Source organism: Garra rufa, chromosome 9 (assembly GCF_049309525.1).
Source record: "Garra rufa chromosome 9, GarRuf1.0, whole genome shotgun sequence".
Taxonomy (NCBI): Eukaryota; Metazoa; Chordata; class Actinopteri; order Cypriniformes; family Cyprinidae; genus Garra; species Garra rufa.
Genome location: NC_133369.1, coordinates 14,137,211 through 14,154,188, shown reverse-complemented (window position 1 = coordinate 14,154,188; position 16,978 = coordinate 14,137,211). Strand labels below are relative to the sequence as shown.

Genomic DNA, 16,978 nt, shown 5'->3' with positions numbered 1-16,978 from the left:
CACCCCACCTTTTAGAGCTGAAGTAACCAGACCAGAGAATTACGCAATGTGTAAAGACGTGTGCACATCACTGAGCTAGTGCAAGACAAGCGTTTGTTTTAAAAGGATAACATTTTATTTTATTATTTTTTTTTTTGTTAGGCGATGGACCGTTTCACTAGATAAGACCCTCATCCCTTGGCTTGGATTATGTAGAGCCCTTTGAAGCTGCATTGAAACTGCAATTTTGACATTCAACCCATTGGCTCCCTTTGAAGTCCACTATATGGATACAATTCTGGAATGTTTTTCTCAAAAACCTTAATTTCTTTTCGATTGAAGAAAGAAAGACATGAACATCTTGAATGGCATGGGGGTGAGTAAATTATCAGGAAATTTTTATTCTGGACGTGACGAGAGAGAGAAAAAAAGACCAAGGAGATCGGACTAAAAGTATTTTCTATTTTCTGAAGTTCGCCATTTTTTGGGTTTTGTTTAATTAGTTTCAGTTATCTTTCAAATACATTTTAATGTCAAAATGTACGTGTAAAAATCATGTAGTAATTAACAGGATCGCATATGTAGACAACATGCATCTCAAACTAGTTTGTCTCTTGAAAAAGCTCAGTGTCGGTTATTGAAACGTACATATTTACATTTCCCATAAAGAAAAATATTTGAATCCCATTTGGCCCCATCCCAATAGTTGAATGTAACTATGTGGTTAAATACACAAAAATGTGACCCTGGACCACAAAACCAGTCACAGGGGTCAATTTTTTTAAATTGAGATTTATACTTCATCTGAAAGCTAAATAAATAAGCTTTCCATTGATGTACAGGACAATAATTGGCTGAGATACAACTATTTGAAAATCTGGAATCTGAGGGTGCAAAAAATCTAAATTTTGAGAATATTGCCGTTAAAGTTGTCTAAATGAACTACTTGTCAATGCATATTACTAATTAAAAATTAAGTTTTGATATATTTATGGTAGGAAATTTACAAACTATCTCCATGTAACATGATCTTTACTTAATACCCTAATGGTTTTTGGCATAAAAGAAAAATCGATCATTTTAACACATACAATGTATTGCCAACTGCAACAAATAAACCTATGCTACTTAAGACTGGCTTTGTTCTTTAGCGTCACAAATGTGACCCTGGACCACAAAACCAGTCTTAAGTCGCTGGGGTATATTTGTAGCAATAGCCAAAAATACATTGTATGGGTCAAAATTGCTGATTTTTCTTTTATGTCAAAAATCATTAGGAAATTAAGTAAAGATCATGTTACATTAAGATTTTTTGTAAAATTCCCACTGTAAACCTATCAAAATGTAATTTTTGATTAGTAATATGCATTGTTAAGAACTTAATTTGGACAACTTTAAAGGTGATTTTCTCAGTATTTTGATTTTTTTGCACCCTTATATTCCAGATTTTCAAATAGATGTATCTCGGCCAAATATTGTCCTATCCTAACAAACTATACATCAATAGAAAGCTTATTTATTGTGCTTTCATATGATGTATATATCTCATATCTCTCATAATTTTTGTAAAATTTAACCTTATGACTGGTTTTGTGGTCCAGGGTCACAAATATGCCAGTAATATGCCAGTGTGGTATAGACAAGCTAAGGCTCATTTCATGTTAGATAATCATTTATGTAACCTAATTCATACAAAAAAATGTGATTTGTGCCTTTTAAAATGCTTTAAATGTACCGTATGCATTCGATTTCCAATGTATCTAATAGTAAAGAACAGTTTGTCAGTTAAACTGGCTTGATTTGTGCACTTCTAAATAAGGCAATATCAGATGAAAGCCACAGACCTAAATTCAGAATTCAGGTTTGGCTAATCAGCTTCCCCCTCAGTATTAACCTAACTAGGACAAATATGTGTAATATTTTTAAAACCAACTGAACCACAACCAGTTACATAACTCGCTCCTTTTGTGACTTCCGTAATAGGCGCAAATGTCTCGACTGAAAGAAGATGTGTGCCTTTGAGCATCTGACTGAGACGGATAATGGTGTATTAAAGCTACACTGCTCTCTGTGCCAGTGAACACAGAGCTTTGACCAAAACACTATCAGACAGCACAGCTCAAGGAAAGAAACCTCTACAGAAAACAATTATATACATACACAACCATATATTTCAGGTGTTTGCCTGCCATAATTTGCCTCAGAAGTAAAGACCGTAATTCTTTTTTTCTCGTAAAAGTTGGCGTGGCCATTTGTAAATTTTATAGGTCACGTTTCTTTTGCGGTTTGATATTGCAAATTGGTATGTCTTACCGTATTATTTTAATGTATAATCTTAATTATGAGCACACTGGTTTGCAGTGCATACTGTTTTACCTTTTAGTGTTGTTATTCTTATTTCCCTCTGAGGAAAAGGTGGACACTGTGAAATCATATTTCGACATTCAAAGGTATTAAAATGCAACTATTCTAAATAAAATTAATAAACATGAAAATCACATACAGTAAACTTGTTTACCAGTGCCATTTTTTGAGGTGAATTTTTTTTTTCACAGTAGTGAATGAGTTGTGACCGCTCCATCAGCGTTGTCGTGACACTTTTCCAGAGCAATTAGTCACGAGACATCTACAGCTCATTTGATTGGCTGAAACACTTCTGAAAGAAGTCGCCTTTTTAAGCAGCTCCTCGATATAATGTGTTAGAGCTTCCGTCTAGTGGACACCTGTAGTATAACACCGATCCAAAACACTGTTCTTTGAAGAAAACATTTAAGGATTTTTCTCTATATAGTGTACTTCTATTGTGCCCAGAGTTTAAACTTCAAAAAAGCAGTTTAAATGCGGCTTCAAACGATCCCAAATGCGGTTGTACACAATCCCAGTTGAGGAAGAAGGGTCTTATCTAGCAAAACGATTGGTAATTTTATGATTTTTAAATTAAAATGTATATCATTTTTAACCTCCTCAAACGCTTGTCTTGCCCGAACTTTTTTCCGGTTCACGACAGTTAGGGTATGTCGAAAAACTCCAATCTCACTTTCTCCCTCAACTTTAAAATCGTCCTACATCACTGTTTTACCTTTTTTTTTTAAGGGTGTTTGATGATCTTTGCATGTTCACTTTGCAAACACTGGGTTGGTACTTGTGCAGCGATGAAGAATGAATTTGAAATGATTTTTGACGTTGAGGGAGAAAAAAAGATGGGAGTTTTTCGACATATCCTAACTGTCTTGAACCAAAAAAAAAAAAAAAAACAGTTCAGGCGGAGCAAGACAAGACCAGCGTTAAAGGTTAAAAAGCATGTATAGTATATAAATTGTAATTTTTAAAAACAAAATAACCTATCGTTTTTCTAGACAAGACCCTTCTTCCTCGGCTGGGATTGTTTACAACCGCATTTGGGATCGTTTGAAGCCACATTTAAACTGCATTTTGGAAGTTCAAACTCGGGGCACCAAAAAGATATGAAGAAAAAAAAAATCGTAATTTTTTATGATTGAAGAAAGAAAGACATGGACATCTTGGATGACAAGGAGGGGAGTACATTATCTGTAAATTTTCAAACACTATTTAAAGTATTTGCAGACAAAAGAAAAAAGATGTGAGTGTAAACATGGATAAAACAGATTTTTTTTTTTCACTGAGTCTTTTAATCACAAATGGCATCAACTCATTCTCACAAACAGCATCTTTGCCTTTCTCTCGCTCTGTTTTTTTAATATTTTTGTAATTTTACAATTTATGGAATAAATTTTCACTTGAAAAAGAAAAAAAAATACAGTTTTTGCATTTCAGGATGAAAGGCTTCCTCTTTTCAACTTCAAATGCATTCTTGTTAATAAATACCTTCCCCTAAAGTTTCAGAGCCCTCCGAGTAGAATAATATGGATATGTTATGGAGAAGAGGGGGTGAAAAAAACGATCAAATTTTCCTTCTAATTATCTTACAAAAACAGATGAAGCAAAAGCAATAGGTAAGGATGAAAACAAACAAAGGAGAAAGTTTAAATGGCAGCCCAGAAGAACTAAAGAAAAGAAAACCCACTGGATGTTGCAGGAAGCGCCCTTTTCAATGTTTAAAAAAGAAAAAAGATCGGAATATTCACACTAAAAATACGCACTCTCCACCTGCATGCTACTCAGTAGTGGATCCACATTAAGGTGAACTAAGACAAAGTGCATTCAGGCTAGTAATGCAGCATTTTATAAACCTACAGCTAATTCAATTCACTCTTTGTCCTGGCAGACAGTCGTTTAGGAAGAGGGGGAAAATTCATTTCTAATTGGCCCAAGAAAAAGCATCTGTTTTCGCAAAGGAGATGCCAAACCACAGCGCCCCCCTCTGGACAAAACACATGAGCAACAGAGGAAATAAAAGCTGATTTTTTCTTCATTTGAATTTAGAATTATTGCATAAAATCTTACAACCGATAGAAAAACGAAACAAAAAACATTCAAAATGATGTAACAAACAAAATTATTTATATTCAAAATCACCACAATAGTTAAACATTACTAATAATCGAGTCCTTTGCCATGTCTGCCTTAGAAAAAAAAAAAAACTCCACTGCATTCTGTCACATATGAAACCGGGTTTGTCAGACAACGGTTAAAACCAAGAGAGCTTTTTTAGGGGCTGTCGCATTGCAGACGGCTCCAGATGTTTTCATATCTTTTATTTTTAAGTTGTTTCTTTTTTAATCAAAAGTTAGCTATTACAGGCTCTGACAAAGCAAAAAAATCTCTTTGGTGCTCCAAGGTTCACTGAGCTTGATGAAAATCATATTTGTTGGTTGTTTTAGCATTCGGTTGGATTATATTAAACTGTACCACAAAAATCGTGCGTGCCGTTTGAGACACGGGCAGCGCTCTCGCTTCACCAGCACATTCAAGTACAAAAGAAAAAAACAAAACAAAACAAAACAAAAAAAGAGAACACAAGAACAAAACTAAGTCCAGAGTTGTCAGATTAAAACGGCGGTGCAGATCCCCGTCCTCGCCTCATCCTCGAACCCGTCATGGAACCTCCGTGGCAATCGCGGGACCAAAAGCCTCCAATCAAATGTTCTCAGGTGGGCGGCGCCAGACAACATGTTTGTTCTTCTTTTTGATTGGTGGATTACTTACTAGTTGCATTTTTGTCCTTGTCTTTTGTTTTCCTCTTTTTCCGTTCTCAACGTTTCCATTCAATAGCTAAACAGACTTCTTGTTCAGTTTCTTGCCTTTTTTCAGAGCCAATTTGTTTTTGATGTATCCCCTCTTCCTCTTGGCTGTCTGTGAACCATAAAATCAAACAAGTATTAGCATTTGAAATAACACACATTGGAACAGTTATCCTTTAGAAGGAAAAATTACCACAGGATAAAACAGTATTATATCTAGGGCCCCAAGAATGCGAATAGAATCACGGAATCGAGAATTTACTGTATAACGTGGAATGTCACAGAATTTGGGATGAACAAATCAAAAGTTGGTCAGTACACTTAAATCAAAACATGATGTGGACTACCGTCTGTGAATATTAAGCTGCAAACATAAAGGTTAAAATAAACCCGTCAAAATAGAAATATATTTTATTAGTAGTAGTACTACCATTACATTATCATCAAAACATTATTTTCAAGGAATATTTAAAATATAAATTATTTAAGGAAAATACTTATCAGAAAAATTAATACATAACAGTATTTCTGCAATAATAATAATGGAAAACTGAACTTTGTAAAAAGAAAACTTACTTTATATGTTCTTAGAAATGTATTATTTGTTAACTTTTAATAAATTCCTATTAAATTGTGTTTCATAATTTCAATTAATTAGACATGCTTTTTAATTAATTTTTTTTATTTAACCAATAAAAGAGTCTAGAAAAGTAAAACCAAATTGAGAAAAAAAAAACTGACTTCATAGGACCTTAATGTTTCTTAAACTTTTAATAAATTCCTATTAAAGTGTGTATGTTTCATGATTTCAATTAATTAGAATTGATTAGGTGAACAAAAAAGAATGAGTTTTGTTTTGAATTAGTTTTGTCCAACTACTATTACTAGTATTTATAGTAAGGCTATTTTCACTTGAAAAAACAAAAAAAAAAAACAGGTATAAATATAGAAATAAAATTACTAAAAATCTTACATCTTAATTATTCATTTATTTTAAAAAACAATAACTCAAAATTATCTAGATTGACTTAAATATAAATATATATATAAAATCTGATAAAATGAAGTGAAAAAATAAAATAGACATTAAATAATACTACTACTACACATATTAATTAATATAATCATTAATTACATTATATAATTTAAATAGAATATTCATATTTTAATAAATATGATTAAAATATTTTTTAAACAATATTACATAAATATGTAATATTATTTTTATAATCATTGTTATTAAAAAGGCTACATGGAAGCCCTCCATAGTTTGTCAAATTTATTATTTACATTACTAAATATTAATTATTATTACTATATACACACACTACACAAAGTAATATGTTTAGTAATAATACTGTAATAATAATAACAACATTTTATATAAAATATTCATATTATAATAAATATTATGAAATACATAAAATATATATTTAAAACCATTTTTATCACATATGTATTATATTATTATTATTATTATTATTATTATTACTACAAAGGCTACATGAAAGCCCTCCAACATGCATTTTTAACATTAAAATGAATGATCAAATAGCTAAAATAAGAAAATGGTCTTAAAACAACTACCTCAATTAAGCTACAACTCTTTAAAAGAACTATAACAAGAACACATTTAAAATGACTGAAAACCGTTACACGAGTGTCAGATCATTACAATGCATGCATAATTATGCAAGTCAATATTCTGATCATATATTCTTCCAAACACATTTTACCAATTCCAAACCACACCAACCTCAATAATAACTAGTAATTTTGTATTTAATATTTATAAGTGATATGTAATTGTCCATGAAGGCTGGAAATGAAAAACTCAAATTCAGGTGTGCATAATTATAAAGCAGGTTTCTTTTACAGATAAAAGAGATTTAACTCAGACTGAAAAGTAAAAAATTTATCAATGCCCATGAGAAGGATGCAATACTAATGCAACACTAGAATTAGATCATTAGACAGTGAAATGCTCACTGGGTCAGCAGGGGGAGAAAAGAGAGAAAAAAAAAAAAAAAAACGGTGGCGATGAAAAAAACATATTAACTGAAAAAGAATTAATTAGGGTGAGAGAAAGAATTTTGTAAATCTGTAAAAGAAAACCTGCTTAATACTTGAATATAAGGAGTTTTTTTTACTTCCAGCCTTCATGAACAATTATTTATAATTTATAATTGATTAAATCAAAATTAATAGTTATTAAGCTAAATGAATAAATGTGCAAAAAAAAGATATATCAACTTGCGTAATAATTATGCATCCAATGTAGATGCTCACAATGCTGTTCTAATGGAAATCTAGAGGGAAGAACCTTTTTTGAGGTGTACTTCTGCTTGGCTGCAATGTTGCGGAGCTTGTGGTCCAGAGCCTGTCGGTTCTCCTGCTTCTTCACCCTGTAGATGCGCACCAGCCAGTGCTCGGAGGTGAACGCCTCCTCCAGGTGCTTCAGACGGATGTCCTTGTTGCCGATCTCTGCATTTCGTGTCCGGTCAAATCCAGGAGGTGTGCGGAAGTCCAGCTGCGGAGGAGGTGTTTGGAATTAAGCAAGCGGCAAGGTTTCATTTATATACGCATTACTACACTATCACAGTTGTACAATGGTGACAGCTCAAAGATCAGCCCTTGTTTCAACTAGAGCAACAACACAATTACAAGACTCTTGAGTAAAGACCTAACGAATTAGGGAGAAGACAGACTCACTTGCATTTCCCCAAAGCGGTAGTAAGACATCTTGTACATCAGGCAGTTGAGCAGGGTTGGAGAGCCAGCCTTGTCCACTCTAAACTCTCCCTGTGGTGTGAAGTAATCACTTTCCTACAAAAGATCAAACAAGATGGCAGTGTGAGGACTCGTTTCTGATATATGTAATAGTAGAACACATTGTCAACTCTTTCAAATGATCTCTGCTTATTAAAAGCAAAGTTGAGAGAGAGAGAGAGAAAAAAGAAAACTGTAGCATGTAAATTATGTATAAACTGAATAACAGGAATTTAACAGGAGTATTTCTCATTGTGGGCGAACGAAAGCCAAACAACAGAAACTGTCCAATACAGTGAATGTTACATGAAGTGTTGAATTAATTGCTGCAGCGGCAGCGCATTAAAGAGGATTCATTTAGACACACAATGTCTCGGATAGAGTTTATGTGACAGTTTAACAGCTCACTAAAGCACAGTGCACCATTAGCATGCAAAAATGCTGTCAAAGAACTTTATTCCTGCCACAAAATTATGGACTTGGGACTAAGGAGGACTTAAAATATCAAAAACATAAAAAAAAAAAAAAAATTCATTAAAGCCAATAAATTAATAAACAAATTAAATTAAAAATCCAATTCAATTAAAAGAAAATAAATAGTCCAAAAACAAAATATAAAAAATAAAATAAAATCCAATTAAATGAAATGACATGAAATAAAATAACATGAAATGAAGTGGAAATCCAATAAAATGAAAAGAAATAAAACAATATAAAAAAAATAAATCAAATGAAATCAAATAAAAAAATGAAATGAAATAAAAACCCAAATAAATAAAATAAATCCAATAAAATGAAGTGAAATTAAATAAGAAATGAATCGAAATGTAATGAAAATTAAAATCCAAAAAGGAAAATGAAATGAAATCCAATAAAATTAAATATAAAAAAGAAAACAAAACAAGAAATAAAATAAAACAAAAGTAGTTAGTAAAATAAAACCTAAAAAAAAATTAAATCCAATAAAATGAAATCAAATCAAATGAAGCAAAATAAAATGAAATGAAAATTAAGTAAAATAAACCCCCCAAAAAATAAAATAAAATGAAATCCAATAAAACTATTTTTTTTAAATGAAGTGAAATTAAATAAACTAAAAATGTAATGAAACTAAATAAAATGAAACTGTAAAAAAGAAAAACAAAACAAACAAAAAAATTAACAAAAAAAATAGAATTAAAAAAAATCCACAGAAATAAATTAAAAGTAAAATAAACCCCAATAGAATGAAATCAAACAAATAAAATGAAATAAAACCCAATAAAATGAAGTGAAATTAAATTAATAAAATAAAAAGGCAATGAAACTAAATTAAATAATGTAAAAATTAAATAAATAAAAAAAACGAATAAATTAAATGCAATAAAACTAAATAAAATGTAATAAATAAATAAAAAAATACAATTCAAAACCCAAATAAAATCAATAAATCAAATAACATACATGCATACATACATGACCTTGTGATCTCACTCTCGAAAAAACGGCCCAAGTCTACACTTTTCTTTATTATACAAATTAAACAACACAATAAAATAATTAACTCTTCTCTTCTACAGACATTTTAGGACTGAAACTGACCCGGATATCTTTAGGGTGCTCCCCCTCAGCAATGCGCACCATCCACAGGAATTTGTTAATGTCATCACCCGAATATCCAATCACTCCCCCAAAGATGATCAGGACGTAATCCACATCCAAGGACTTCATAATCTCATAGGCTGCACTCTCATTGGAGGACATGGCTTTACCGACCTGAAACAGAATATTGATAATGATCTTTCATTGTCCTCAAGATGGCGCTACTGAGCCAATGCACTGATACCAAACCAAATCGGTTCATTTCTTCCACATTTATTTCTACATAACAGCAAATTAGATCCCATAATAATGTCTAAAACAGAACTGCCTGTCCTCACCAGTGCTATGTGGCTGTTGTTCCACGTGTTGTTGTCCACCAGCGTGGTGCGGTTGGCCATTCCTGCGATCTGATAGCCGTAGTCCCACCAGGACATGACTCGAGCATGTTCATCTGTATTCTGTCTGAGCCAGTAATACGCTTCACGGAAATCATCCAGAATGTTGCGTGATCTTGAGGTAATTATAAATGAATGAAGAAAAATCAGTAATTCAGATATTTCTTCTTTTAGACAAGAAATAGACCAGTGAAAGTGCTCTTACCCATCATGGTTGTATGATGCCAGCACTACGCTGGGACTGGAGTAGGCGTTGCTGGTGACCCACGTGCAATGCACCGCAAACATCATCAAGAGCATCAGCATTAACATGGTAACGATGCTTTTGATGTTAGGGCCCAAACCCTCCTCCGGGCGGTCCTGCTCTGAGACGTGCTTTCGGACTTTGCCGGCCTGCAAATGCACACAGACACACCAATTAGATCAGACTGAATACAGATGAGCTACAAACAAGACACCCAGAAATCATTTCTGTCTTCAACAAGAGTCTGACAATTACCGTTTAAACTGTATAAAAATAAAAAATTAAAATAATAATAATAATAATAATAATAATAATACAAAAATAATAATAATAGCAGTAACTGTTGTTATAAATGATTTTGATACTATAAATGCTATAAATACTATAAATGATAGTAAGAAGAACAACAACAATAACATTACAATTACTAATAACAGTAATTTAATTTAAAAATTAGTTACTGAATAGATTTAACATTGCAGTGAATTACTATTTATATCCAACTTTAATTTTTATACATAAATCTATATAAATCTCTGTATAAATATATATAAAACACTGTCAAAAAATAAATTATAGCTTTAATAATAATGAAATAATAAATAAAATTATTTTAATTTGATTTAAATTCAATATAAAATACTGTTATATTATAAAATAATAACAATAACAACAACTTGCTAATTAATAATAATTATTATACGACTAAAACCAAATTACTAATAATAACAGAAATTTTATTTAAATAGGATTAGTTTTTAAATAGATGTAACACTGCAATATTTGATAAATGATTACTTATATCTAATTTTCATTTTTTAAATATAAATGTATACAAATCTCCCCACATAATTGTAAAAAGAATTATTATTGCTGTAATAATAATAATAATAATAATAATAATAATAATAGATAGATAGATAAAGTTAAACCCTAACCCTGCTATATTATGAAATAATAATAATATCAGCAACTTCTTACAACTACTAACAACTTATAATAATATTAAACAAAATCAATAATAATAACAGTAATTTGATTTAAATATAATTAGTTATTGAATAGATAAAACACTGCAATCTTTTATAAATTACTTAAATCTTTATCTATATATACTTACATCTATATCTAAATAAATTTTAATTGGTATACATAAATATATATAAATCTCCAACTAATTGCCAAAAGAATTACAGCTGTAACAATGGATAATTTTTAAAATCAACAGGTAAAAAAAAAAAAAAAAAAAAAAAAACACATAAAATACTGTTATATTATAAATTAATAATAATAATGATGGTAATATTAATAATTATTATACAAATTATAATTATTATTAAAATACACATACAATAATATCTCTATTATTGTACACATACAATAATATCTCAATCTATTTAAAAAAAAATTGTAATATTTTGTATTTATTAAATATTACAAAAAATATATTTTTTGTAATTTTTTTATTTATTAAATATTACATATAATTCTGCTTTATAATAACAACAACCTGACCTTTTTCCCTTTACTGACCTTAATGATGAAGCTAATAATTACAACTAAAAAAAAAAAAAAACGTTGCAATAATTAATTTGATTAAACACTACATATTTAATTCAGCTTTATAAAATTATTATTATTATTATTATTATTATTATTATTATTAATGGTTGTAAACCATGATTAATCAATTTGACAGTCCTAATAATAATAATAATAATAATAATAATAATAATAATAGTAGTATTACTATCATCATTCAAATGCTTTTAAATGGTACCATGCACATGTTATTGTACAGGCTTAAAATGCAACATTTCATCCACCAAGGTGTTCTTAGCCTGACCTTTGTCCCGTCACTGACCTTATCATAGAGGTTCCCCTGATTCCTCTTGTCGTCCTCATCACTGCTGTCCTCAGCCGGCGGGTTCTCACGCTTCATGTCATCACCCAGGTAGTGCTCAAACACGCTGGAGAAGGCGATGGCAGAGAGCATGCACACCACCGGGGTGAGCGTCAGCATCAGACGCACCATCACACCGGCAAAGTACACCGCGCTGATGGCGTACAGAGCCACTAGAGGGCAACAGAGAAAACATCACTTATGATTCCAGCAGACAATGTGGCACTGCAGTGTAGAATAAACAGCAATGAACTGCAGTCTAGTGTTTAGCAGCACTGGATAATGACTCCAGAGAGAAATCAAAAAACACAGAAGAGGGCCTTTAAACGTGTTGCAACATGTCGCCCGTTCATGTTCCCTTGTTTATTCTGTTGAAAAACTCTAGGAACGCCATGACAGCAATTAAAAAATAAAACACTCTTCTGGGGACTGAGACTAATTCAATACATTCTGTTCTCCGCAAATGAAAATACTCATAGCAGACATCAAAACAGCACTGAGTGTTCTCAGGCATAAACAAGGACACAATCACTACCACCTAAAATTGCTCAGAATAAACAGCCTGCTGCCAGAAATGAGCTCAAGGAGGTTTAGGGCCAACTCTGGAAGATCAAAATTAAGTTTTACAACATACCCTGACAGCATTTGATATATTTACAATTCTAAGGATGAATATTTCATGATGTCTTTTTTTATAAACTAGGACTTAAAGTGATTCCAAAGCAATTTGTATGAAAATAAGACATCAGCTTGATACAGTCAAACCAAAAATTATTCAGACACAAGAATTTTATTTTATTTTTTTACATTTTTTAGTTCATTTATGTAAGTGAGGATAGCAAAATAAAGTGGACTGTGACATATTATAATTTATTTCATTTTATGAAACCATCAAATCAAGTGTCATCTCCAAACAAATAATGCTAGAATTTCTATAAGGACTTCACATTCCAAATCATTTTGTGCAAAGACTTCAAATAAAGAACTGTATTGAATGCAGACAGTGTCTGGCAATTTCAAGGACGTTTGACATGCTCACCAAAGACTCGCTCATCGTTGATGTTTTTGATGCAGAACCAAAGGCCTGCTGGGAAGGTGCAGACCAGGATGTGCAGGTCAAAGAAGAAAGAGACCCAGGTGGTGGGCTGGTGCTCTGACACCGACGCGATGATGGGGATGTGGATCTTTGCGTATCTGAGCAGAACAAAATGAGAGTTTGTTAACTTACTGTGTAAAAATGTTGCAAATGAAATTAACTAACCAGCATTAAAGGATTAGTTCACATCCAGAACAAAAATTTACAGGTAATTCACTCACACTTGTCATCTTAGATGTTCATGTCTTTCTTTCTTCAGTCATAAAGAAATAAATTTGAGGAAAACATTTCAGAATTTCCCTCCATATAATGGACTTCTATGGTGCCCCGAGTTTGAGCTTCCGAAATGCAGTTTAAATGCGGCTTCAGAGGGTTCTAAACGATCCCAGCCGAAGAAGGGTCTTATCTAGTGAAATGATCGGTTATTTTCTTAAAAAAACAAACAAATACAATTTAATACTTTTTAACTTCAAATGCTTGTCTTGTCCAGCTTTGTGTGAACTCTGTTTTTTCCGGTTCATGACAGTTAGGGTATGTCAAAAAACTAAATTTTCGCCACATCTCATTTTCTCCAAATTCAAAATCGTCCTATATAGATGTTTTACCTTTTTTGTAAAGGGTGTTTGATGATCTTTGCGCTTTCACTTTGTAAACACTAGGTCAGTATTTCTGCAGCGATGTAGGACGATTTTGAAGTTGGAGGAGAAAATGAGGTGGGAGTTTTTCGACATACCCTAACTGCCTTGAAGCAGAAAAAAAAAAAAAAAAAAAAAAAAAAGAGTTTGACAAGACGTTTGAGGTTAAAAAGATCATAAATTGTAATATTTTTTTTAGAAAATAACCAATCATTTCGCTAGATTTTCTTCAGCTGGGATTGTTTAGAGCTCTTTGAAGATGCATTTAAACAGCATTTTGGAAGTTCAAAGTCCATTATATGGAGATTATATGAAATGCTTTTCTCAAAAAACAATTTCTTTACGACTGAAGAATAAAAGACATGGATGAACAACTTGGATGACAAGGGGGTGACTACATTATCTGTAAATTTATGTTCTGGAAGTGAACTACTCCTTTAAATCAAGGGATAGTTTACCCCAAAAATGAAAAATTTCCCTATGATTTACTCATCCTCAAGTCATCCTAGGTGTAATACACTAAGTTAATGTTCTGGTTCTTCCAAGCTTTATAATGGCAAAGAATGGGTCTATCCATTGTAAAAAGTGCCCACATGGCGTTAATAAAGGCCTTCTAAAGTTTGTGTAAGAAAGATATCCATTTTTACAACTTTATAAACTATAATCTCTAGCTTCCGTTAACTGTTGTATGAGGATTCACAAGAGAGTGGCGTTCCAGTGGATGATGAACAAAGGCGAACAAAGTGAAGGACGCAGAGGCTCAGAGGAGAGAGCAAAACAAACCACCGGTCACGAATTAGAAGTACAAAATGAGGATTTATAAAGAAAATCATTTAAGGGTTTCAATGTAAGCTAAGAGGAGACTGGTTTTATTCATTTCAGGGTTTGTACAACCTTTTGAGAGAGAAATTCCAGCACTTTTCAATGACTTTCAAGCATTTCACACAACCATTTCGAAACAAACCATTATGAAACAAACACTTATAGTTGAGGTCAAAAGTTTACATACACCTTCCAGAATCTGCAAAATGATACAAAATCATACAAAATGCATGGTTTTTTTTTTTTTTCATTTAGTACTGACCTAAATAAGATATTTCACATAAAAGATGTTTACATGTAGTCCACAAGAGAAAATAATAGTCGAATTATAAAAATGACCTTGTTTAAAAGTTTACATCCCCTTGATTCTTCATACTGTGTTGTTACCTGAATGATCCACAGCTGTTTTTTTGTTTAGTGATAGTTGTTCATGAGTCCCTTATTTGTCATAAACAGTTAAATGGCCTGCTGTTCTTCAGGAAAATCCTTTGGGTCCCACAAATTCTTTGGTTTTCCAGCATTTTTATGTACTTGAACCCTTTCAAACAATGATTCAATGATTTTGAGATCCATCTTTTCACACTGAAGACAATTGATGGACACAACTATTACAGAAGGTTCAAACACTCATTAATGCTTAAGATGGAAACACAATGCATTAAGAGTCAGGAGGTGAACACTTTTGAAGAGAATGGAGATCTGTACATTCTTATTTTGCCTAAATATCATATTTTTTTCAGTTCAAATACACCAAAATGCTAAAAACCAAAGAACTTGTGGGAGCTGAAGGATTTTTCTGAAAAACAGCAGGCAGTTTAACTGTTCAGGACAAACAAGGTACTCATGAACAACTATCACTAAACAAAAAAAAAAACACAGCTGTGGATCATTCAGGTAAAAACACAGTATTAAGAATCAAGGGAATGTCAATTTTCAAACAGGGTCATTTTATAAATTCAACTAGTATTTTCTCTTATATGTAAACGTCTTTTATGTGAAATATCGTTTTCAGGTCGGTACTAAATAAAATACATGTATTTTGTATGATCCCTCTATTTTTCGTAAAATGCACCTCAACTGTATGTAAAATTAAAAAAATATGTCAAATCATCATTACAACCAGTACATGGCAGCGGAGGAGCACTTGATTGATTTATTGAAAATTTATTTATTAGGCATTCATTTCTACTTTTTTCTATATATTTTGAAATGATAAAATCACTATTTTAAAATGTCAAATCAAGAAATCTGATTTTTGCTGGTTTTTTTGCAACTAAATCGCACATAATCAATGAAGTTCCATATACTATAAAAGAATAATGGTACATTTAGTATGAGTAGAATATATAAATTTCCTTTATAAAAAACAAAATAAAGAAGAAATGAACATTTAATATTATTAGTAATTGCACTTATTAATGCAAAACAATAATTTTATAATTAAATTATCAATATTTTTAATACTCCCACACACCACCTTCCAGTGCTACAAATCTGCTCCTGGTACCACCATCTGTAGAACTTAAATGCTAGTATTTTTAACCACCTGGAGCTGTGTGGAGTACTTTTTAATGATGGATGGATAAACTTTTTTTGGACTTCAAAATCTTAATACCCAGTCACTGCCATTATAAAGCTTGGAAGAGCCAGAAATTTTTTTATACAACTCCGAGGGTGAGTAAATTATGGGGTAATTTTAATTTTTTTGCAAACCATCCCTTTAACTAGTGCCTATAGCTGTTTTTGTAAAGTGTTTAACATGAAAGATTAGGAAGTCAAAGTCAACCATCATAAATTTCAATTTCATACAGACTTTAAAACCAGTTTAACATGTTTCAGAAGAGCATAGTTAGATGTTGGTTTTGAGTGCAAAGTGCCCACAAAAGTCACATCAAAACAACTCTTTGAAGAATAAAGCCTACTTTATATCAGCGAAGCGCATCTCCAATGGCAAACAAAGTAAAAAGTTTCACTCCCTAAGGACTAAAGTTTCCCTTATAAAAAGAAAACAACCCAATAAGTGAAAAATCGTCAAGACTTTGGACAGGCGAAAACTGCACAGTGTGTTAAAACGGCTGCCGAACAGGGGGTCGTTTGTTGTGGAGTTGCTCTGCTGTTCGCCCTCTCAATTTTGCTGCATTACTGCGCTCAATTTTGGCGACTATCAGTGTTGCGATCATTATCTGGCGACCTGACCTTCCGTATCTGTGCAGACTGCAGCGCAGATGGCTGACTGCGCACAGCGAGAGCTCGACAGGGCTGTGGGTCTCCCTGCAGAGCTGCTGCATTGAGGGAGTTACACATTTATGAATTTATGATGGGCGACGTTTCAGCGAGGGCAAAGAACAAGCAGAAGCCGGCAAAAAAGACAAATGGGTTACTTCTGAGAGGT

The 16,978-nt window shown here is 32.1% G+C and overlaps 1 protein-coding gene across 1 annotated transcript in view; it reads right to left on the bottom strand.

Annotated features, from left to right (window-relative positions):
• Nucleotides 1-4,346: 4,346 nt before the first annotated feature.
• Nucleotides 4,347-16,978, bottom strand: part of stt3b (STT3 oligosaccharyltransferase complex catalytic subunit B) — a 62,640-nt gene continuing 50,008 nt past the window's right edge. The window contains exons 9-16 of the mRNA XM_073847247.1: nucleotides 13,073-13,227; nucleotides 11,995-12,206; nucleotides 10,092-10,279; nucleotides 9,830-10,001; nucleotides 9,492-9,665; nucleotides 7,854-7,967; nucleotides 7,465-7,671; nucleotides 4,347-5,253 (exon numbers count right to left, since the gene is read on the bottom strand). Of these exons, the coding sequence (XP_073703348.1) occupies nucleotides 5,173-5,253; nucleotides 7,465-7,671; nucleotides 7,854-7,967; nucleotides 9,492-9,665; nucleotides 9,830-10,001; nucleotides 10,092-10,279; nucleotides 11,995-12,206; nucleotides 13,073-13,227 (1,303 nt within the window). The 3' untranslated portion in view covers nucleotides 4,347-5,172. The remainder of the gene's footprint in view (nucleotides 5,254-7,464; nucleotides 7,672-7,853; nucleotides 7,968-9,491; nucleotides 9,666-9,829; nucleotides 10,002-10,091; nucleotides 10,280-11,994; nucleotides 12,207-13,072; nucleotides 13,228-16,978) is intronic.